This window comes from Apaloderma vittatum, unplaced genomic scaffold (genome assembly GCF_000703405.1).
Source record: "Apaloderma vittatum isolate BGI_N311 unplaced genomic scaffold, ASM70340v1 scaffold10854, whole genome shotgun sequence".
Lineage (NCBI taxonomy): Eukaryota > Metazoa > Chordata > Aves > Trogoniformes > Trogonidae > Apaloderma > Apaloderma vittatum.
This window is the reverse complement of record NW_009712192.1, coordinates 61,447-85,783: the sequence shown is the minus strand read 5'-3', so window position 1 is coordinate 85,783 and position 24,337 is coordinate 61,447. Positions and strand designations below refer to the sequence as shown.

General features: G+C 40.8%; 1 protein-coding gene across 1 annotated transcript in view; it reads right to left on the bottom strand.

Moving 5' to 3' along the window:
* Nucleotides 1-24,337, bottom strand: part of SOX5 (SRY (sex determining region Y)-box 5) — a gene marked incomplete at its 5' end in the record, with an annotated part of 82,324 nt that overhangs the window by 5,824 nt on the left and 52,163 nt on the right. The window contains 3 exon segments of the mRNA XM_009867895.1: nucleotides 4,146-4,319; nucleotides 5,232-5,340; nucleotides 20,737-20,909. Coding sequence (XP_009866197.1) covers nucleotides 4,146-4,319; nucleotides 5,232-5,340; nucleotides 20,737-20,909 — 456 coding nt within the window.

The following is a 24,337-nucleotide window of genomic DNA, read 5'->3' as shown; positions in this document are numbered from 1 at the left end:
CTGCTGATGAATGAGTTTTTATTTATGAATAATAAAGTGGAAAAACCTCAGTCTTTAAAGAAATCTTGACATTTGGTTTACATGCTGTGAGGGGACCTGCAGGAACTCAAATATATTTTGACACAGATAGACGGACAGAAAGGTAGAAATTAAAATCAGTTGTTGCCGAATTGCCATGAAAATGTTTTATGCAACACAATTCCTCTTTTTGCTGTGCTAGCTCACTTGCTGCAATCCTACATTGAGATCTGGGCAGGCAGATTCCTACCCCCTCATGTGAAAAGATCTGTAAATAATGGGTGAAGTTAGGCAAAGATATAAGTCTTTGCAGGATCAGGGCCATAAGAACATGCAATTTGATGTATAATATTTGTACATACAGTTACACATACAATACTTATACATAAATGCAACTCATTATGTTTTTCCTTCCTAAGCTGCAAACTCAATACAATAAAAATCCTGGCAGCCTCACCTCTCTTCCTAGCAAATTTTTAATAGCTGCCTTCTGTAGCAATATGTCCTCTTACCATGACTTTATAATTTTTACAAAAGATATCAAACATGATTTACTAGGATGTTTTGAAGCATCATAAATAATTAAAGAAACATCGCTGTCAAAATAGATTTTGGAAAAGGCCACATTTTCTGATTATTAAAGCCTTGTTTTTTACATTTTATAGTTTTCACTTGTTTTCTTAATATTATACAAGATGCAGCCAACTCTCTGATCAGTCTTAGTCCGAAATTTTGAAAGTTTGAAGAATATATAACTTTGAATCTGCACTCACAGGCAAGCCAAGCCATGAATGAGTATCATCAATCAACATACTAAAATTGCTTAAAAATACCTCATGTTTGTGCAAAATGTATTTCTAATAGCTTTATCTGCCATTGCTTTATGTGTCTATAAACACACACAGGCAGGCACGGGTACCTGCGCACAGTGCCAAGCCGAAACAAGGTGTGACTGAAGAATCTTGAAAACTTTTTCTTTTTAAGGGAAGATTTACACTCTTGGGTGAGCTCTCTGCTCACCATCTGTGTTAGAAAGCTCTGAGTGGGTCAAGTATGCAAGGCTTTTCTCCTTGACTACGAAAACAAGAACCCGTTTTCCTCCCTGGATGCATACATAATGACGAGCAGGATTCTCACACGATTCTCCCTGATCTGAAAAGACTTTGAAAATCAATGAGGAAATCGGAAGATTCTGAGCACCAAACACAGCTCGTGCCCCCGAAGTGAGCTAGGGCAGCCAGAGCTGTGCCCAGGGCTGCAGAGGGCAGCTGTCTGAGTCCAGGGCAGTCACATTCCGTGATTCTGTGAAAAGAGATGCACCCACACTTGTCTCGACACTTTGTGCTCAGGCACACATGTGCCTGCATGAGCTGGGTTTAGGAGCTCTGCTTATTGCAGATTTTAAAGCAAGCTTCTCCGACGAAGATTCTCAGCTGTTTGCAACACTGCCCAACTTTCAGTCCATTAGATGGATATTTTTCAGCCTGAGTATGTGAATCAGGCTGATTTTACGTTTAAAAAATACCCTCATATACACAAACACCTGTATAATGCATGGGTAGGTGTATAGGTTTGTATTCATGCATTTAGGCACCCACAATTTCTGAAGGTAGTATCTAACTTCACCTTTTCCTAATCTCTTTATGCAGATTTATCAGAGAAATTAATTCAAATATTTACAAAAATATCTAAACAATGCATTACTTAAGTTGCTAGGGTCCAGCAGACCCACTTTAGCACTTTTTTAACATTTACTAAAAAAAAAATCATTATCTGCAAGTTCAAGTTGCAATGAACAGATGGATGACAAACGTATGCACAGATGAATTTAGTGACAAATCCATCTATCTAATTTTTATGCTCAAAACATAATACCACAGTGTCAAACATAATCCCTAGAGAATTCTAGCGCTGGGAAGGGCACCTCTTCTCATTTTACTATAAAAATGACCCTCAGTCGGTGACAATTCCATCTAAGCTACTCCCTGCGACAGAGTTCTCTGACCTCAATGCGTAGCTGTGCTGCTAAAAAAATTGGTAAGGAAAAGTTGTGTCTTTCTAATAAAGAGACCCTAATACCTGCCTGAACTGTAAGCTTCTAGTCGTTCACCCTACGTTAGTTAACAGAGAGCTCCCTGCTGACTTCAAAAGACCGGCCTTTCGCAATTGAGGGAAGACCTTTGTAACGTTTCTGTCAAGAAAGAAGACATCAGGACAGCCCTCTCCATTGCATAGGTGGAATAAAAAAATTAAATGTGATGCTGGCGAGAAATAGAAACATCATCTCTTGCTGCCTAAGACCTTACTTTTCCCCATATCTGGCAGCAAAACAGAAAGAGTTTGGAGTCAGCTATACTGTCTGTCACCTCAACAGGATCTGTAATGAATTTGCACATTTTACTCCAACTACTGTATATCTAATCAGAAAAAGATGTCCCCATATCTCCCTGATCTAGCGCCAAATAGTAAAAGGTGATTCCTTATGTTAACAATTTCAGCAGAATGGCTTATTAAAACCAGATTTTAGGGTATTATAAAATGCTTAGAAGCCCTTTAAAATGTCAACCACGATCCCCAGAGACTGCGTAAAATGTCAGCCCAGCTCAAGCGCCTGTTTTAAGCAGAATGAATTAGCAGCGTGCTGTCAGAGGTTGTTATCCAAAACAATCAGTTAAGAGGGAAAACATCAAGCTCTCTTTGTACTTTCTATATGAAAAGGGCCATTCAGAATGATCTTGTAGATTTCTGAAGCTGATTATTAAAAAACAGGTTTAACCAGGTCTACTCTCAATTTAGAAACAGACCAAAACTATTACTGCCCTGTCCTCAGTCTAATCACATCATACACCTCTGACCAGTATAATCCCTTTTAACTAGTATAAGGTTATTTTACCATCAACATAACCAATCTTGCCTTTTAATTCTGTTCTCATAACTAATCTAATCATCTCGTACCAGCCTTTTAATCATGGGTTAATATTGTCACATCTGCCTTCCACAGTCAATACATTCTGCCTCTCCGACCAATTTATTTCATTTCCACTTGCCCCCTGCTAGCTTTTCATAATACAGTTCCAATCAAGCTAGACTTCAAACCTTTGACCAGTCTAAACTCAGCGAATCTACCAGCTCTGTAGCTAGTTAACGCTGCAACCATAATTGTGCCACATCTCGAGTTGCCTGCAAAACCAGTGAGACCTGGGGCCCAGGTAAAAGTTGTTCCCTGCATAAAATTTATCAAGGGGCCTGAGGGGATCCTTAGGTCCTGTAACAGTCTTTGTTAGTAAAAGTGCAACATCTCCCATTTGGTCACAGATTCTTTTTTTTCTTCCTGCAAAACAGTAATTCATTGGCCTCAGAGATCCTTGTTATTCACCTTCTGTATCGTTCAGCATGTCACAGAAGAATAACAGGACAGAATGTGGTCCCAGGAATTTGAGCAAGTAGTGAAAAGCTGGAAGACTATGGCATGAATTTCAGTAGATGATATTCTTGAGAAATATTGCTTGGGATGTGAAGAGTAGGGGACATGGAAATTAGTTGTGATGTTTAATTTTTTGATTTCAGGATTCTTCTCAGAATATTTAAAATAAAAGCAGCTTGTGATAGCGATCATGTACTAAAGGGAAATTTAATATAACAGGAACATAATAAAAATCCTTTAAAAATGTCAGTGTATAAAATAAAAGGATGTTTTTTAGGATTTTTCCCTATGGCCATTGATTTGAGCAGAAAGTGCTGTGGCACAAATCAAATACTGCGGTGTGCTACCCCATAGAATCTAGTTAGATGCAATATGTGGGCAAATAAATGATAGCAGTTGTTTCGTGCTTGTTCAACAGCCTAATGAAATGAACCGGTTTTGTTTATTCAGTTCATATTTTTGCACCAAAACCACCACCGCAATCTCAATAATTAAAAAGACTCAAGAACATTTCAGGTTGTGGTTAATGTATATCACCGGGCAGCACAGTGGAAGCTTCTCCTGCTGTTGCCCTTGGTGCAGCCATTAAGTAGCTAAATAGATATTCTAAAGACAGTAATTCTGTTGTGTTAGGCGCTCAGCTCTATTCAGTCAGAAGTTTTTGAGTTTTGCTACTGAAAGCACAGTGCTCTACCATTCTTACCTAGTATCTTGCTGATATTGGAGTTGTGCATGTCAGGGAAGGCTTGAAGGATCTTCCTCCGTTCATCTTTAGCCCACACCATGAATGCATTCATTGGGCGCTTGATATGGGGCTCATTGCTACCACGCCCTCTGGATTCCCGATAAATTCTAGACTCTGAAACTCCTGCACTTCCTAAAAAGAAAGAGAAAAACATTCTCAGCCTGTGTGTCACTATGCAGCTTCCTCTGCCATCAGTAACCTATGTCAGGTGTTGCACATTAATGAGCTAGTGTTCACAATAGGTTAATGGTGTTTCTTCTTTTCACCTGAAGCAGTAGGAAATACCATATATTGTGTATTGTCTAGTTTTGAGTTATTCTATTGATTCAGTATCACATAGCATAGACTTGATGAAAAGTTTCAATCATTTTTCTCAACACAAAGGATTAAACAGCTTTTCTAAACTGTATTTTACTACTTAATAATGTAAAACCAACTCATCAATGTAGATTTACTTTTTACTTTCTTCCTTTGTTGCTTACCGAATGCTGGTCAGAACAAGTTACCTATCTTCTACCTTTTCTGAGATTGGAAGGGGGTGATACAGGGCAACATTAGGCACTCCTTTTTAGGCAGTTCTCTGACTACCAAATGCACGTTTACACATCCACCTGTTTTTGTGCTTACCTATCCACAACAACATAAAGAGTATCAGAGAAAGCAATGAGCATTATGCTTGCTTCATCAAACCAAGAACGTTCCTACAGAGGCAGAACATGCAACACCTATGGCTGATCAACTCTATAATTCATGAACTCACTGCGTTGTCTCATTTATCCCACATCTGTTTGCCTCCTTTATTCCCTTTTACCATCAGAAATACATTCTTGGTCCAATCTTGAGAACTGCAGTGTACAGAAGAGAAGGCTAAAAATCATCTCCAGACTTAAAACACCACATGATGAATCATTTTTTCCTGCCTTGTTTCATAGCCACTCATTTTCTCTTAGTCCTCACAGGCCTCCAAAGCACTTGGATTCTTCTCTAGATGCTGTTCATATGTACACGCAAACCTGAAAATAAGGATAAGCCATTTGCACTGACCGTCAGAATCTCCACTCATGTTGAAATCCATCATTGCGTGGCTAAACTTCCCGTCTTCACTCTGTTTTACTGCCAGTTGCTGAGTCAGGGTCTCCAGTGTTGTTTTGTCCTACATGGGCAAGAAAACGGGATTTGGATCAGGAAAATAATTGTACACTGCAACTGCAAATTTCACTGGTAATTTAGAAGGTTGATAGGGAAGCTGGATAACAATTCATTGAAAAGAGTTTACTGAGCCAGGTAACACACAGTAATATTTTTTCTGGAAGGGATATGGTTGCAGACTCTACCGAGTCTTTTTTAAAACATGCCTATTAGCTAGTGATGAGCAAACTTCATAGTGTTGAAAAGATTGGTTTAGTTAGGCATGATAAAATTGGCTGCACATCTGAAGAATGCCTCAACTCTCTACATCCCTGGGATTGCAAAGCAAGACTGGAAGTTTAGATGATACACGCTCTTTTGCAATGTATTTATTGTTTTACTCTATTTCCAGCCTGCAATCAAAGTGCAGACACATGTGTGACTTTGCTCTTTTTTTTAAGAGCAGTATTTTAGGAAGAAACCCATAGGGGGAAAAAGCCCACCTTCTAGTTCAAACTTACTCAGGCCTTGGGAAAGGGTCAGCCTGAATTAAGCATGATACTTGGGCAGCAGTTTGTGTTCTTGTCCAGACTGTTTTGCCCAACCCTACTAACACCCCGTCTGTCATTCATCTAGTCAGAACTATCTGTGAACCCTGGATTGCAACAGGCTAGTGCGTGCTGCCAATTAATCCGTCAGGCTGCAGCAGTGTCTAAAGACATTGCCAGAACAACATGCCAGGGCCATTAATTCCAATGTTCTCTTCAAAACACCTCGCTTCCCCCTGAATTGTTTGACTTTAGAAATACAAAGGTGTTCCATTTTCCAACTGTTTTTGTTTTCCCAGTGACTTTTACTCATAAACATTCTCTCTTCCTGACAATCATATGTTTAAAAATAAATCTTTCAGGAAAGCAATACTAACATTTCAAAAAGTTAGGCACTGTGCCTTTTGCAAAGCTAAGAAAATGACATGATACAGCACGATAATAAAGTGGCTCCAGTTGAAAAAATTCTTTTGAGCTTCTTTCTGAAAGATTGCTGTTTTCTTGTTCTGTTCCACTCCTGATGACTGTAAAAGATCAACAAACTGAAAAACTCTCAGATTTCACATGGCAGCTGGAGACTTTACAACTATTCTATGTAGCCTAATAATGTCACTGGGTTGTATTATAGAAGAAAACAGAAAAGAGAACAATGCGAATACAGAAATGCTTCCTGCAATGTGATATCCCTGCATCTGCAATTCAAAGAACAGTTCAAATCCACGTAAGTCATTTCACAAAGATTTTCTGGAGAGTGTTAGAAACGAGGCTCATCTGCTCAACTTTGTACACTCGCACAATTTAGGGAACATGAGGTTAACTTTCGTACTCCTCACGTTCATTTTCATTGTGGATCCGTTTCGCACCCCTGGTGCTCTGTCTGTAACCAGACCTGTCACCGCCGAAAGAGTGCAAGTTGAGTTATCCTCTTGGTTTTTGCAGGACAAGCTCATGCAGCAGAGTCAGCCTATCACAAGTAAAAGGGTTTCTGTTAACGCTACCAGGCACAGCAGATCCAGAAAGCTCGGCAAAGCCTTGAATAAGCACCTGAACTATTCAGGCATTTAGTTTTACCAAACTCTTTGATCTACTGGTTTTAACTCAGCTCTCATTTCCAAAGCAGCCTGTCAGCAGACAGAAAGTCAGGAATAAGTGGACTTCATTTTTCTTCCAAATGGATCTCAGATATACAACGGAAGCTGAGAGTTTTTGCTCAGAAAAAAAATCTATTTACCGTCAATTTCATTAACGATAGAGTTCAAAAATTTTTATGTCAGAAATAATTCAAAAATGCTGCCACCAACCTAAAATATAAAAGAACGTCTCCTCTTGTTGCGTGTCTTATGGGGGAGGGGAGCTATTCTGTTGCAGACTTTTCTTGAATCATGTATAAACCTCTTAGAGAAACAGAGCTGAGAGCGCAAAGGGCACAGGCTTAACAGCTTTTTCTTTATGCAGTAAACGCAGCTGTTGAAGTTGGAGGCAGCTACATTCAGAACCACACTCTGCTGACATGATCTGATTGAGTCTTAGGGTCAGCGAATACTCCCGCATGCTGTCTGCAAGGTACACACCGGGTATGGCTCGTTTATCAGAGTTTGACTTAACAAGCCTACAGCTGCTCAGCCGCTGCTATCCATCTCAGGCAAAGTTTTGCATTTTTGAGGTACAGCCACATTAGATGAAGCAAGAGAGTACAAGCATGATGGAAGAGGGGCTGAGAAGGAATGCCAGACGAGTCCTGAGCTCCCGGGCTTGAAAGTGGGTCTCTGGACAGCCGAAATACAGGTGAGCCGAGAGACCACCCTTTCAACATGGTGACAATTTAGTCCCTGCTACTTAAACACAGAGAATGACAATGTAATTCACTCAGCAACGATAAGGTGGCAGTGAAAAAGAACTTCTGCACTTGAAACAGTGCTGCTCTTGAAACAGAGGATGTCAAAACAGCCAGTTGTGCTTTTCCGTGTTAACGTCTAGAAACGTCGAAGTTTAAAAAAGTGCTTCAGCAACATTAAGGCCTGCTCTTTCCTAAGCCTCTGCAAGGGCACAAAGAGAGCAGAGTGAGATGAGTGACTCTCTGGCAGGATGCAAAAGCCTGACTATATGTAAGCAGCATTCCATTTCCCTGTCTTACGTTCTTCCCATTAAACAGGGCAGCCGTTTTTCCCCAGTCCTGACACACAGAAATGCTTTTACAATTACAAAACATTCAAAAGGGGCTAAGCAGCAGTCCCATGTTGTTTGGCTTGAAAGCATGATGACTTACTGCTTTTTGCTTGATGGAAGTACCTCTTTACCTTTCCTATGCAGTCTTTCAGTTTATGGAGAAAGTATTTATGGAAGCTCCCAAGAAATAAAGGGAAAAAAAAATCTTTTCTTCCCTGACCCCAAATAATTTGGCAACCTGCTGACATTACTTCATCCTCCTCTCACAGAACCTATTTAAGAACTTCAGAGGTCCACAACAAGACGTCCACAGGGGTTTCAAGTTTATACAAAAATAGGATCTATTTATCATTGTTATCTTAACTCAACAGCAAATTACGCATTCTTAAAACCACCACCACATTCTTAAAACCACCACCACATTCTAAAATCCACCACCACTGCGCTGTGTTGAGTTAGCTGTCTAAACAGTAGTAAGCTGTGGTACCATCCAGTGATCACCGGTGAATTTTCAGCAGCACACGGTAATAAAGCAGTTGTGACACAGCACTAGAAATCAGGAGGCGGTGGGACATTCCTGAGTGCTACGTTGCCTTAAACTTTTACTAAACTATTCTTTAAACTTCTTTTATCATTTTATTGAACGCCGCTGGGCAGAGAAAGAAATGGCGATACCAGTTCAGCTGACGAAATTATACATGCTTCTAGGTTTTTAAAATTACAAGGAAATAACCAGACTGATAATCCCTTTGTTTCAGAGTCACCCCACGCTCTGAAGATATAAAATGCTATTCATCCTATGAGCAACGCATGAGTGGCAACAACTGCAGCCTACAACCAATACTGCTGGGAAGAACAGGTAAGCTTGGCCCAAACCCAGGGAAGTGGTGCAAAGAATTGCTTGTGAAACCTGCTAAAAATCAGACAGAAAACAAAGCAGTGAAAACAAACAGTAAGGAAAGCTTCTGCTCTTGCAGGACAAGAAGCAAAGGGATCTCTTGCTAAAGACGAAGTGATTATTTTTCTTCTAGATTTCTGAACTCTGGATCAGGCCCTAGAAGGCTGAAAGACATCTTATAAACATCTTTTTCCTCTATGAAGAACTTCAGCAGAGGTTGGGAAAAACTATCATAATGGTCATTTCTATTGGATTGCAGGAAAGACTCTCCGTAGGGGCAGCGAGAGCTCTGTTGTCTGGATCATTTAAAATTGTAATTGGCAAACCAGAGAAGATAATACTGTAGAGAGCAATCAATCCCACAATAGCCCAACTGTTCAAAGTATAACGAGAAAGGTTTCATCAATAGCCACAATGTGAAGTTTCTAAAACTTTGTTAATCAAAGAAAGTAATCAGCTGGAGGAGACTGATCTTTACCACAGCTCCTAGCTATGCTCTCATTATATTTAAAAGAACAATGAAAAACACATACACACACAGAATGTGTCATGTAAAAAAAAATATATAAAAAATGACTAAGCAGTGCAAGTCAGACTCAGTTTTGTGGTCAGCTGCAAAAGTTACTTGGCTCTCTGTCATGGATAGCTGTCATAGTTTAACAAAACATTGATCTAAAAATGACAAGAACTTGGTTGCAGTCTCATTCATAGAAGAAACATAAAACAAGAAGAGTCAAAACATATGTAGAACAGCCTGATCATGTTTGCCAGAACTCCTCCCACTACTACACAAACGTGAAGCAAAACCTTGGAAGGTTTGAGAAATAAAGACATTCTGATATATTTGCCTACTCCCCTCTGACCTCACTGCTTCTGCCTTGTGTTGGATCATGGTACCAACCCCCAGGGCGTACCTGAGACCACGCACACGCCTCCGCTCCTGAAGGACTCCATAGTTCTTCCAGAATACTGTGAATGCTGGGCATATGGCAATGGATCCCTCCTCCCCCTCTTTGAGACATCCTTTTGGCTGGGGTATTTGGCAAACACTGACAGTACTCTGAACTCTGCTAGAATCGTATTTTGGCAAGAGCTGTTTTTCCGATTGCATAACTCAAGGTTAGCAGCTTGACTGAAGCAGTCCACTCTTCACTTTCCGTCTCCCCTAACCCTACCCCTTTTCCCCTGATAGGAATATTTTTCCTTTCAGTTTGATGCCTGCAGAGATACAGCCAGTGTAGAATACTAGAGGAGCAGTGTTCACGCACAGCTCTTCATATTCCTGCTCTTCTTATCCCAAGTGAACTGAAAGGCCAGGGAAAAAAAAGTGTTTGTAAAGGAGCTGGAGAGAGCCAAACATGGTTACCTATGGACTGCAAGGAGAAACTCACTCATCAATTCCTGCAAATAAGAATTACAAATACACTGATGGACAGAGAGCCTGCTACCTTTTTTCCCTTCAGTGTCAATAAATAAAAAGAAACAGATGGTTGCCTGTTATTGTCCTTTTCGGTGTCCCATTTCCTGCTCCAAGCCCAGTTAGTCCAGCTCTTTATCATCCTGCTCTGTGGGAAAGATTCCCACATCTAAACCCTAAAGGTGATATTTTAAATAGATTGAGTTTTGATAAGCTCATTTTTATCTTAGGCCATTGAGCAGGGTCTGTGACAGCATCTAATGTGGTTTGTGGTGCTGAGGCAGAAGTCTTCTCTCAGCAGTCCCCAGTAAATATCAACCATGCTGACACACACCTTGGCCAATACGCACCAAATCTTAAAGTACTAGGCAGATTAGCTGCAAGACTATGATCCCGCAATGAAAGTTCATTACTGTTTATGACAGAAAAACATCTTTAATTATCAGTCACACCGCTGGTGCCAGGTGTTATCCATTCAACGTTATGATATTTTCCTTAGCTCTTGAAAAAGGTGAAGAGTCTTATCCTACATCTGACATGAGTGAAGACTTCTACAAAGTAATCTTTCTGTGCAATTCCTCTGCCTCTTGCAATAATAAACATCAGAATAGCTTGTGTTATAAAATCTTCATCCACAGCCTTTCAAAATGTGGAAAACATGAGGTAGGTAGGTAGGCATTACAGATGACAGAGCTGGAAGAACTTAGAGGAACTACTGGCAGTGGTGAGAGGTGTGCCCAGAGGTTTGCATATGATGAATTATTTGCAGTCCAGGCTCTACTCCTGAACATTAATGCCACAGTACTCCAAAATAGGGATCGTGCACACTGTCTGGGACCCAGTTCAAACCATGTTACAGCCCAGATCCTGCTATAAAAGAATTCTCAGCTCTCTTCAGAGGGACTTTGTCTTTAGATTTTGGTTACTCTGTGCATCACGTTGCCTAAGTGTTCTGCACTGATCAGTGAGTTTAGCCACAAAATTTCACAAAGAAAGGCAGTATTATTAACTCCGTTTAGCAGGTGGGAAACTGAGTCACACATTTTGTGACTTGCCAAAGGTTCCTTAGTAGAACTGGTAGTTTTAGAAACTGAAACTAGCACTCCTGAATCTTACCTAAAAATTGTAACCTAAGCTTACAATTTCTTTGTGAGTGTGGAATTGTGAGTCTTGCTGATGGCACATTAAAAGGGAAAGCAAAATAAAATAAAAATAAGAGCAGTTACAGATCCACCATTACAATGGACTTTACTTAAGCAATGCTTGCAGGGCTTATAAAAAAGCACATGCATAAAATGATAAAATAGAGTGAGACTTTCAAATGTTGAGTCAGTAATTGTTAAACCCCTTCTGGCTGCACAATTTTATAGTCTTCTACTGTACTAATGAAACGGGAAGAAACAACAAAGAGGAGTTTTAGCCTTCCAATTATATAAACTCTGTGGACCACCAAAGAAGATGAAAGATTATTTATAATGTCACAGCAATTTATCATTTGGGAGATTTTTTTTGTTGTTGTTGCATCAAAGTTGAGTATGAAGAAACAATGCATTCACCGCCCCCGCAGTTCTTTCAGTCTTGCTTATCAGAGATCTCTCTTTTTCATGGAATAATCCACCCACAGAACCTAAAAGCAGCATTAGAGGCAAGGCAAGAAAAAATAAAAGAACATTCTTTATTTGTGGATCTTCCTGATTTTAGCGTTCTTCTTTCAGAATTATTACATTCAGTCTTTATTTGGGCAACATCACTTGGTAAGGGAACCATACCTTTTGGTTTATGATATATATTCAAATCCAGATTAGCTCAATATTGCCTTAGAAATCATTGCATCTGATTTGTAATCTACATGAAGTGCTATATGGACTCAGTAGAGAAGTGCCTCATGAGGTGTTACAGGGAAAAATCATATGGCTCAAGTAGCCCCAGACATTTAACTACTCTCCTCTCAGGAACAGCCAGCCAGTCATGGAGAGGGGGAATTTACTGAAATTCGTACAGACATTTTCTTCGCTGTACATTTGTGGATATAGGTCTTTCGTTTTCAAGGGCTCCCAAGTCAGTACCTTTCTAAGCACTGAAGGCAAGAAAGAGTCCACCAAAATAAAAAGAGGAAAATCCTCAATAACCTAACAGGGGTCAGGTTGCTACGATATTTTTTTAACTCTTTATTGGAGAAAGAATGACTTCCTCAGTAAATGACTTGGAAACAAACTGATGGGAAGCAGCAATTCCAGAGGAAATTAGGTCTTCCTTTTCTTTGGTTATGAGCTCTGAGAAATAGTGCAAGTCAGGATTTTTAAATGAAAATGCAGGTAAGACTGGCCTAGCCCACTACTTCAAAAAAAAAATTAAAAAAGGAAAGCAAACGGAAAGAAGAGAAGTTTTTACAGTGTGGGCATAGGCATCGACTTCAACCAGATCCAGCTGTAATCCACTGATTGCAAATATGTTAAGAGTTACGTGACCCAGTTTCTCCTCTAGACTGCTCTCTGGGCTGACAGGCTCTGTAACTTCGCGTGAATTGTTGGTTGCTGCACCTTAGTTTCCCCAACTAAGCAAGATGCAGATTGTGACATTTTCCCACCTTTGTGAAGAGTTTTGATATCTCTGGATGAAAACTGCCACGTAAATTTTAGTGAAGGATTTCACGGTGAGTCAGAAAGAGCTGCTGCAGCTGATTAGCGAAGAAAGGAGGGGTTAATTGGGAAGGAAAGCTGTCAAACCAAAAATGAAACAAGATGGAAAAGGCAACCCCCGCAGGATATCCTGGGAAAGAGGGTCTACACACACATAACGAGAAAGCAAGAACACAGTTTCTGCCTTCCTGGCAATTGTTTATTAAACAATGGGTGACTCAACTGTGCAGCAATGTTGACCATTTTTTTCTGGCTTTCCCTAGAAGGTATTAAAATTCTGAAGGCTGACATACCTTTGCTTACATTTCTCCCAGCCCTAAGGAAGGGGTTGACATACTATCCAGGCTATTTCCTAAGAAAGAAACAACCACACTTTTCCAGTCCTGACGTAAGGATTAGCTTGCCTACTCTCCAGCATCAGCACCAATAAAATTAAAAGTTCAGCACCCTCCAAACAAAGCAGAGGCTGTTTGCCACTCAGCTAAAGGAACACCTGCATACCAGGATGGGCAGAACAGAACAGGCTGATGATCCCTCTGGACACAATTCACAGAAGAATCAGGCTCAGCCTCTGTTACTCCGAAGAGAGGTATTGCACTCAGTGCTGGTGCCCATCAATGTGCTGAAAGCCCTAGCTATTGGAGGCACATGATTATGTAAAAATAACCATAAAATCTCAGGAAGTAATTAGGTCTCATGGCTGCAGGGGATAGATTAGAACTTACAACACAGACTCAAAAAGCTCAAAAGACGTAACAAGAACTTCAAGTCAATTGTATGTTTTCTTCTCAGGAGGAAGTTGGTCCATCTTTATTGGGCTTAATAAAGTTTCCACTTAGGTATAAACAGCTACATTCCTCCTTGATCCACACTAACCTGTGAATGTTTCTAATCTCTGCCCTTTGGAGTGAACGAAGACTTAACATCCCATTCAGATTTCAGCAGCTACAAGGATCCAGAGTTCTTCCTTTGCCTCTTTGCCTGCTCTTCTTGACCTCAACAGTTTTGTGTGCACATCTGTGGGCAGAATCTGTCCCTCCCTCTGTATGTTTCATTTTTTATTAGCTAATCCTGCCCATATATCCCTGCTATAATGGTGCACTAAAGACACACACAAATATGTGCACTTAATTTTTCTTTGAAAAATATATCTGAGCATTTAGTACATGATGGTCATTTGGGAAGAAAAGGCCGTTTTAAAACAGAGAGCTAAAACCCTTGGGGGAATAAATAAATCCTCATTGCAGAATCTCTCCCTCCCATGCGTAGGCACTTGCTAACTGAGAGTAGTGGCACTGTGACAAAAGTAGCAAAACCAAAGGCAGGCTTTACTAAAAGAAAAGGGGGGAGGGGAAGTCTTCCACTGGCCATCTGTGAAAACAAGGCATGTGGCCATTAAATGCAGAGGCTGTAAATATAAATATACACAAGCTTCACAAAGCAAGCGGCAAGAAAAATCTATGGGAGGGGGAAGGAATAAACTTTCATCTGAAGCAAATCAAAATGTTTAATGCTTAGTTACCAGTGCCGGGCAAAAACAATTTTGATCTTTGCAGTGTGCAAACTTGACATGTGTTTTTAATTAAATTTGAGAGAAGTTTCAGGAGAAATGACAATGGATACAGTAGCCCCGTTGAATAGAGGACTTCTTGAACATGAATGATCCTTGTAAGCCTGCTGATTGGACTTACTAAAAGGCTGACATACGGGGTGATGGATGGGTGATGACATAATACCTGCTCGCCGCCTTGTCACGCGTTTTGAAAACTGTCTGCTCTGTGTTGATAGCATTAACAAAGAGGACTGCGACCCGCATACAGGAATTTCTGCTGGCAAAGAACCTCAGTAAGCCAAAATTAGGAAGAGGGTAGGGAAAAGGGTAATAAGAAGGGGATATACAGTTGTTAGGATAATACGTCAACTTCTGTGTTGTAAGACTGGATCGGTCCATTGTCTGCAAGATACTCCCTGCCTCCCCTGTTGTATAATAAATATTCCAAACGGATCTCTGCTCTCACTGTGAGAAGAGAACAAAACTATTACATTGATCATCTCTTCTAGTATTTTATAGGCCCGTGAGGAACAGAGAGGGGTACAAATTACAGGACATATATATTAGTGGTCTGTTGAACTTGTAGGGATAAGTGTGTGTGTATGTAATGTCTGCGTGTAATACGACCATAACTAGTCACTGAGAATGCTAAAGTATTTTTCCAGTAAAATACCACAGAGATTATGAGAATGGGCAGGTTTCAACTCTTACAAAATGATTTGGTTTACGATGTTAGTATTGCACCTCTGGACTTACTTCCAAAGGGTTTCTCCTGTTTGGGAAGCCTGGCTTGCACCGGGTCCTGTTCTTCCCAGTTTCAATGATGACAACTTATTCACTACTGTCTGACCCATGGACTGTCAGTGTCTGCAGCAAGCATGGGGTCAGAGTCTGTTTTACCAATCCTTCTCTTTTATGTTCCTCCCTGTCCTTCTCTCCTCCAGTTTTTTCTTGACTTTCTGGTTCAAATATATCCATCAGGGGAAGAAAAAAAATGTTATTGAAGTAAAATTCTCTACTGCAAGAGGAGTTTAAATCTCATGTGTTAAACCAGCTCCTCCTCATGCCTTTAGTAAAGTGAGCTCCAGCGTTTTATTTCTCAAAGACAGCAGAATCTGCGGGTTTGAGATTCTTAATATCGCCCTCCTCCCCGAGGGGAGAGCAGGGACAGAATTCATTTCAGCTCAGCAGATCACAGCAGTTTCTCAAGAGTTAACTCTGCTATCCCCATCCATCAGGCAGCCAGCGAGGCATCAGGAAGGAATGATGGATGTAAAATTATTACAGGGCTGCCACCCGATATACTTACTGCCATTTGTAACTAACGCTGGAACTGACACACTTTTTTCATTATTAAACATCCACATTAAGTCAACATTGGTCACTGTCATTTCATGTTTGGCCCTCTCTTAAGGGAAAGGGGGGGAGTGGGGGCGGGAGTGTGGAGGGCAGTGGGAGGAGGGGTGGGTGGGAAGAGGAGGAAAGGCATCCTCAACTCAGTGTTCTATAAGCATAAGTAATATAGGCTCCTGCCTACAATGCTGGAATAAATATTGTTACAAATAGCTCTTTAGTTACAGCCCAGCAGACAAGCACATGTCAGAGCCTTTTAAAAGGACACACTCCAAGCAATAACAGGGAGAACTTGTATCACAGGTTAAGAAACACTTCAGCACAGGAGGTACACGGCTTCAGATGTACTCAGAGCCTGCTAAGAGTGTGACCGCATCCGTGCACGTCTGAACCACTCGTATGGCTGTGGACACTGACACAACTGTCCCCGACACCTGCACCTTCCGCAGCAGCAGGCATCAGCATTCGGAAAACAGTGCCTGTGTCTGCACCAGCGTGCGCAGACCCTTGTGCAAATACCTGCTCGCATGCCCCCTTCCTCCTATCTTACAGTTACCAGTGCTCACACACGAAACTCTTGAGAGCATGACTATAGTCAGAAAATTACTGGCTAGCTCGGCGTGTGTTTGTGCTGCGTTTATCTCTGGAAGGGAGCACCGTAGGCTTGTATGAATGCACACACATTCTGGCTCCTTGTGGCTGCGTACATCTCCTTTGAAGAGGAACAGGCAGTTTTGGGGCTGAACAAATAGACCTGGGTCTGTTTGCTGATGCTGCCCGTCGTGGTGCTCGCACTAGGCAGCAATCCACACTCTGAGCTACATGTAGAAAAGGTAACATTGTTTATGTATAGTACATATCAAGCTATAATTAACAGTGGATGACAATTACAAATAAAACTATGCTCCTGGGTTTCCAAGAAACCAGAAAAACATATACACACACTTCTCATTTATACACGGAACTGTTTCCAAGAAAAGTAATGTAAAAATATGTTTTACTGCATTTGCAATTAAAATAGGTTTTAGTAAAATCCATGTTCATTGTGATGCTCATAGTTTTTACTGTAATCCTCTGAAAATCAAATCCCTCAAGATGGTCCAAGTTGGATGCCCATAAAGTGACTCACCCAAATCAACTCAGCCATTAAAAAAAATCTTTTCTCATTTAAGACTCCTTTTATACAGTTTCTCTCCAATTCCTCAAAATTCCTGCCAGACCACTGCCTTACAGCTGGCAGATCTGGCTGCCCACAGGGATCAACCCATCCGGCAATACGAACCAGATAACAGGTCGCGTACGTGCGTGGAGAAAAGCCCCAAGAGCTTTAACAGAGACTCACAAAGGTGATTTCCAGCCTTGAGCCTGCCCAGCTACCCCGACAGATAAATCCCTACCAAGGGTCTAACACACGTGCTCTGAACTGCAGCAGCAATTCATGCAACAAAAAACTCAACCTGTCTCAGAGCACTGGAGGCCTCCATAACTACAGTAGCCACTGCACCAATGAAGGGAAGAAAATTTGGGGTTTTTTGCCTATAAAGACTGAGATCACTCTACTGGAAGGAGAGTCTTTCTTCTGTATGTACCTGTAGACACAATGTACATTTCTAAAATATTAATATGCTCACGGACACACGGCCACACTAGGCTAACCCTCTTTTAATTCCATCCCCAATTCAAAATCTTCCTGCCAGGACAGAACCATCGAGCAAACACGATGTTCCAGAAGTTCAAGGCACCACCTGTAAGTCCTCCGTCAGGACCCTCAGCTTTTGAAGGGAAACCCTCAGTGGTAACACTGCAGCAGTCAATTTGTCACTACCCACCTTTGCAACTCTCTCTCTTTTTTCCCTCTTGAAAACAGGGAAAACCAGAGCAAAATTTAATTCAAAATGGCAACACTTTCCATCCTTTCAAATCTTGCTCTTAATAAAAGAGAAAACTTTAAAGCCCTAGAGCAGACAGACACAAACTTCAGAGAAGCTGGGGTGTTTGCCTGGATCTGAACTTCACAGCTGGCTAGTCTGTGCATGGCCTAGAGCCTATATGGGAAAGGAGAGTAAGTACCTAAACTTCATGGCCTATGACTTTTCCTCTGTTGGGTCAAGACACAGCTCAGGAGGCCCTACAATATAAAATAATGCAAGTTCTTAACTAGTGCTTAGTGGCTTAGTGACCGCAGCAACTCAAATGCCACTATATTCTAGGAGAGCTCAAACTTGGTTTTGTTCCTTCCTGTCTCCACTTTAAATAAATAAAATAAAATAAAATAAAACAAATTGATGTGCCACAATAAAGTTTTGCCATTTATTGTACCAAAAATCTTCAAACCTACAGTTGCTTTAGAAAAAATTTCAACTGAGCAAACAATTTTTTCTTCCTGCTACCTTGTAAGAGAACTCCTCTTTGCCCTCCACGAGCCCACCAGGAGGCATGAATTAGAGAGGAAAATAAACTTCAACTGGGGTTGAGGGTGAGAAGTGAAAACAGAAGGGGTAAGGAGAATCCCAACAATAGGAAACTAACAGAATAAAGTGAATGCAGATGGTTCCACTCCTGTTACTTAATCAAAAGGCTGTGCAGAGTCACTAGAGCCAGCATAAAGTCATGTGTTAGAACAACAGCTGATCTGTATTAAAGAAGATTAACTCGCAGTGCCATGGTGGAGGGCCTGGGATTATTTTATGTACTTCCATTGCCGAACAAGCCGTCAGCACAATTACTGCCCTCCGATGTGAATGACTGATCTGTAACCACAGCTAAACAGCATGCTGCTTAGGGGCCTGGGTGCTTCATGAAGATGAATTTCCATACCATCAAAGTGCTTTTAATGGGCTTCCTGATCCAACCACAAGGCCTGCTTTGCAAGTATATAGAACTCAGGATGAAGGCTTCCTGTCCAAAAGGATTTGGTCGGTTGTCACTTGACAATTCCCAGCCAGCACAAGGGAGGAGAGGGGGGAGATAGGTAGAGTTGTCTCTGCTTTGGAGGATTAAAAAAAAAAAAAGGGGGGAAAAAAACCCCGAGTACAGATGCTTTCTGAATGCAACCAACTGCTGTATCCACAGCTGAATTCAATGCGCTTAACAAATAACGGCAATTTAGCTATGCTTGCGAGGAATAGCTTGAGTCACTTTGCATTAGCATCTGGCTGAGTGTTAAAGTCATTTCTACATGGGGAACAGAGAAAAGAAATTTCTGCTCCGAGCATCCTTTCAAGAATGCTTAAATATTTGAATATAAATTCCTTTGTGCTTGTGATCACTTCTTCTTATATCTAACACTCTGCTTTTCCCCTTTCCCTTCTGGTACTCTTCTATGTGAAATGCCATAAACATGCTCCATTCCTCCCGTCCTTTCTCTCTCCTCGTACCAGCGCTATTCTTCTGAGAGAGGTTGTACGTACTGCCAAACACCTATTACATTGACCTCTTTTTTTCGTTCCCCTTACTCTTAAGAAAGTGCATGAAATTGGAGTCATTTCTACATCACTTACACCCAGGACAGGCTGATGAAAAAAGTACGGTACTGTGAGACGCACATGTACATTTAACATTCATTACCCAGACTGCTGGCTTCTCACAGCTTATTGATCAAACTCCATCTAAAACCAGGGAAAATGGAAAGCTATCCAAATTAGCAATCTGCTCATTCTGGACAATATTGTTTGACTTGAGAGCTTCCTAGGATGACTGACTTTCAAGTTTCTGCTAAATAGCTGATCATTTTTATTCATTCTATTTATCTGTCTATCTCTGTGATTCACACAAGGCCTTAAGTGAAAAGCTACTGGAAGCAGTTTCAGTAAAATTCAGTTTACACCAAATGCGACAACACCTTCGTTGCACTGCATGACAAAGGCTGTATCGCCTCAGAAAATATTGCAGGGGACGAGAGGGATTGAGGAAAAAAAGTCTTGCTAAGCATATGATGTTGAGACGCACACAAGGGTTTGGACGAATATCTTAGGTGACAGTATTACAAGGACAGCTCATTGTAAATGTGGCGGCGAGGACTGGCAGGTCTATTTATCCTCCATAAGCCATGGCAGTGCACGGGAAGACATCAGGTACTTCCAAAGAAAAGCAGCAAATAACAACTTCTCTGACATACGCGACAGTTACAGTATTTACAAATTTTACTAGAAAGTATTCACTTTGTCAATATTTTGTTATAGCACAGCTTCACAGGCCAGTTCAACAGCAGAAGGTGGTAAAGCCCATACGTTCTGCTGCTTCTAAGTTTCACTGCAAATATTTGGTGCAGTTTGTGTTGTCAATTCTCCATTTTTTTCAATTTTCTTAAGTCATCTAACATGATATGACAGTGTTACATTGCAATGGTCACAAAATATCATATATGACAACCTCACAAGGCTAAATACCCAGAAGCTGAGCCTGAGTATCAGCAAAGCTTATGTTCCTAAAGAAGCTTGAATATTTTCAAATCCAGCTCATCTCACAAACACATGTAAGCATTTCCATAAAGCAAGATTTCCACTTAGACCCAGAGATTTCCAAGATCACCTTCTCATAATATACATTGACAGGTTGGAACAGAGAATTAGTGGCCTCCGAAGTTCTTGTGAGGGCTTTAACTATCTCTGCCTCCTCTCCAGTCTCCCCCAGGGGTCTCCAGGTCTCTCTCTCATGTCATCTTTTGGCTACAGCTTTCAGCTTACTTTTCACTTATTTTGAAGGAAGCAACTATTCTGTTTAGAAATGGGGAAGAAAAAAATAGAGTAAGAAAAAGGAGAGGAAGAAAAACGGGGAAGAATCTATGTACCTGTACGGAGAGCCACACGCAATCACTGACCCTTTGCAAAGGGAGTTTCGGACACTCACCTTTTCTGTCCTGCAGTTATTGAGACCCAGGCTATTGACAACGGCCACCTTCCCATCCAGCACCTGCTGTTCCCTCCGAAGTTGCTCCTTCATCTGCCGGGCCTCCTGGATTGCCTTGGTTACAGCATCGTGGTCATTTAAATAACCTGACGACGTGATAGAAGAAAGGATATCTTAAAAAAAAGAAAGTTACAAGAGAACACTTTAGCTTTCAGCCATGAGATGCACCAATCAGCTTATTATTATTAACAAGAAGGAGCTAAAATGCAATGCCCAGAAACCCATCCGTGCTTTGTGATTCTGTTGCTCTTATGACAGAGCCACCTGGATCGCAAGTATGAGAAACCTCAGTGCCAAAATCATCATCCTGGTATTTGATCCCATTAGTTTCAGTATTTCCCTGACGCTGCAGAGGTTAGCCCTGCGGTTTGTATGCAGCAGGATGTAACTGGATAAGAGTTACGGGAAGCTTTGATCATGCCAGCGATCCCAAACTCTTGAAAATAGACCATTTCATTCTTCCCCTTCTTAAAACTTGTGAATACATTAAAATAAACCACAGGTGGCGGTGGTTTGCTATAGATATGAAACGCATAATGGCTGGGAAGAGAAACCTCATCCACTGAATGCTCCTCACCACCACCTGTCATTCAGAAATGTATAAGAAACCACAGCTACACAGACCTACATTCCCACTCCTATTCAAGCTGCTAATAGTAGGTCAAATGTCCACTGTTTTGCTGCAAATTCACAGCCTAGGGCTTAGCCTTAGTAGTCACTGAATTATTTCCTTTTAAAATGTTACAAGCATCACCGGCACAGCTAATACTATTTAATTTTAAATGTGACACTTTGTCATTTTTTTCCTTTAGCGTACTGTAGATTATACTTATTATGATCTGCATGTGATTTGTAGGATAGAATACTGATGGGGGACTCCAAGCCCCAGTCTATTTTTCAAACATTAAAGGAGAGGCTAATATCTATCAATCTCCCTCCCCCTCTGCACATCCCCACACGCGTGCACACGCACACACTTCTTTCTGTCTTTTAACTAGGGCATAAAAACGGCATAAAATGAATCTGTAATATGAAATTGCCCAGAAAAGGGACTTCTGTTTGTGACATGAGGCTAAATCTAACCAGATCCATTGGTGAATTGTGACAGATGGAGGGACTGTGAGACAGAAGGCAGGCACTAATCACACACAAAATGACCGGCTTGCCTCAACATGTTCCATGGATTCCAGCAAACTTTACACCCTAATCCATTTTTAGAACAAAAAACATCTGGGCCATAAATCCTCTAATCTGCCAAAACACGCTATTAAATCCCATGATTTGTTGAAAAACACTAAGATTAAAGAAAGGAAATATAAAATGGCTAACTGCCGTGTTAGGAAAGTGTTATTAATACTCTTTCTTTGTCTCAATTATGAATGTTCTGTTCCTAAAGAGCCTTGTCTAATCATGTCAGATTACACATCCTTGTTGTATTGCTAGACTCCTCTATCTGATCCACTGATTGCCAAAAAAACATAGGACATTGTCTTGCTGCTTAAAACATTTCAGGAGAAGAAGCTGATGTCAGATTAGTTCAGTGCTGTGCTGCTGTGAGGATTTTAGTTTGGTTTGGGTTATATTGTTGCTTCTCTAGATCGCAGACAGAACAGGACTGGTATTCCTGGCTTCCTTGGTGCGGGCAAAGACGAGAAAGAAAAGTTTCTGTGTGGTTTGACTGTTGTTAATTCCACTAACAGTTAGCTTCTGGCTAAGTACCCAGGAACCCTGAGTTTTACATGCAATAACTCAATCTACATTGCTTTTATCGAATGACCCAGTTCAGTAATTCCCAGCCAATGGAATTCCAGTAACTCCAGCTTTTCCAGCATAAGGAAGGATGTACTCTACACCAGCACATCAGCTACCAGCTGATTTATTTTTGTTTAACCTCCATTTTATCAACTTGCTGGGTTTCTTCCCCACTTTGCATCTGTTACTGATCAAGCCTGCATGTAGTCAGAATAAATTAAAAAGTAAGCAAACAAACAAACAAACAGTAGTATTGCTGCTGGTTGTGTTCTTGATTAGGCTAGGTACAATACTTTCAATCTGCAATACAGTCAAATTTGCCTAAGAACTGGAATTCATGCCCCTCTCCAGACTATTTGGCTTCTCCTGAATACTGCTATCTTTGAGACAGTTTGGCACATGACAGTGAATAAAAGCAAGCACTCCTTATGTTTTTCAGTAGCTGCCAAGATGCTGGTGTGCAGGGAAATGATTAATATAGAAGCGAGTTGAATGTAAATTATTGTTGTTTAGGGTAGGTGGTGAATTATTGACAGAGAGGGGAACTGCATTACATAAAACGCACTTCATTACAAGGATTGCCAAACTAGCATAGAGATGTTGCAGATAATGGCAAAGGGCAGAGAGAAGTTGTTTCTGTTTTTAGTACACGGACATATGCCTGTTCCCAAAAAGAAATGCTTGGATTTAAAGTCATACATGAAGCCACGACATTTGTGACTGCTCAGTCTGTAGCATAATTTATTCACTATAAGAATAGCTCTAGAACTAAAGGACTATATATCTGTATGCCTGAATGTAGCTATATTGTTAATCACAGAAGGCTGTAAGTCTACGTCCTCCAAAGGCAACTGAACAATAAAAGAGCTTTTCTCCATGCCATGGGAACCAAGCAGCCTGAAGATATGCTTTCAGAGGAATGGCTTTAATTTGAAGTTAGTGGTGGTGGAAAGTGACGGATCAGCTGCAGCCCAGCAAGGTGGTCTGCGTACACCTAGGACAGACAACTTGTGCCTTGCATTGACAGCTCCAATCATTCAAACAGTGGAAGTAACTGTCTAGCAAATGACTGCATTTGTGTCACACTTGAGTAACAAAAGTAACTTCTAGTGACTTTTTTTAAAGACATTCATCTCTCAAGACAAAAAAAAATGATCCAGTTTCTCTACTCTTTTTAGGGACCTTAGTACCTTTGCCAAAAACACATCAAAACCTTCTGTGGCGTAGCTCCTACTGGAGGGTGACTTGAAATTTCAGGCTCCCATTTTTAAGATCAACAAGCGGTTTCAACACGTTACGGAGTTTTACTCGCTGTACCTTTGGTTGGATCTGTCCTAGCAGTTAGCACGAAAAGACCCTGCATGGTGTTCACAAGCCTTTCGTTCTTCCAGTTCTCCATTAAAGGATAAACCTTTGTTAGAAGTAGGCTATGTCCGTCCAGCTCCTACACCAGTTAAAGACCGCTTATCTTATACATACAGTATGCACAGTGACACTGCTCCGCAACCTCAAAAAGTCACTTTCTATATTTGTAGCTGAGAGATATACAGCAGTGAACTCTATGTCATTAACAATAACTTAAGTATGTTATCTTTTGCTCCACAGTTTCCCATGGTTTATTAATGGTATAACACATTAATTCTTCTTACAAGAGTGACCTTTAAAGCTCTATTCATCCTCACAGCTTTTATCCAATTACATTATCACTCATTACAGGTAGAGCATTTCAAAATCTGCATTTTGTTAAAAGAAGTAAATTGCAGGAGTCTCAGACCTATGAAAAATATCA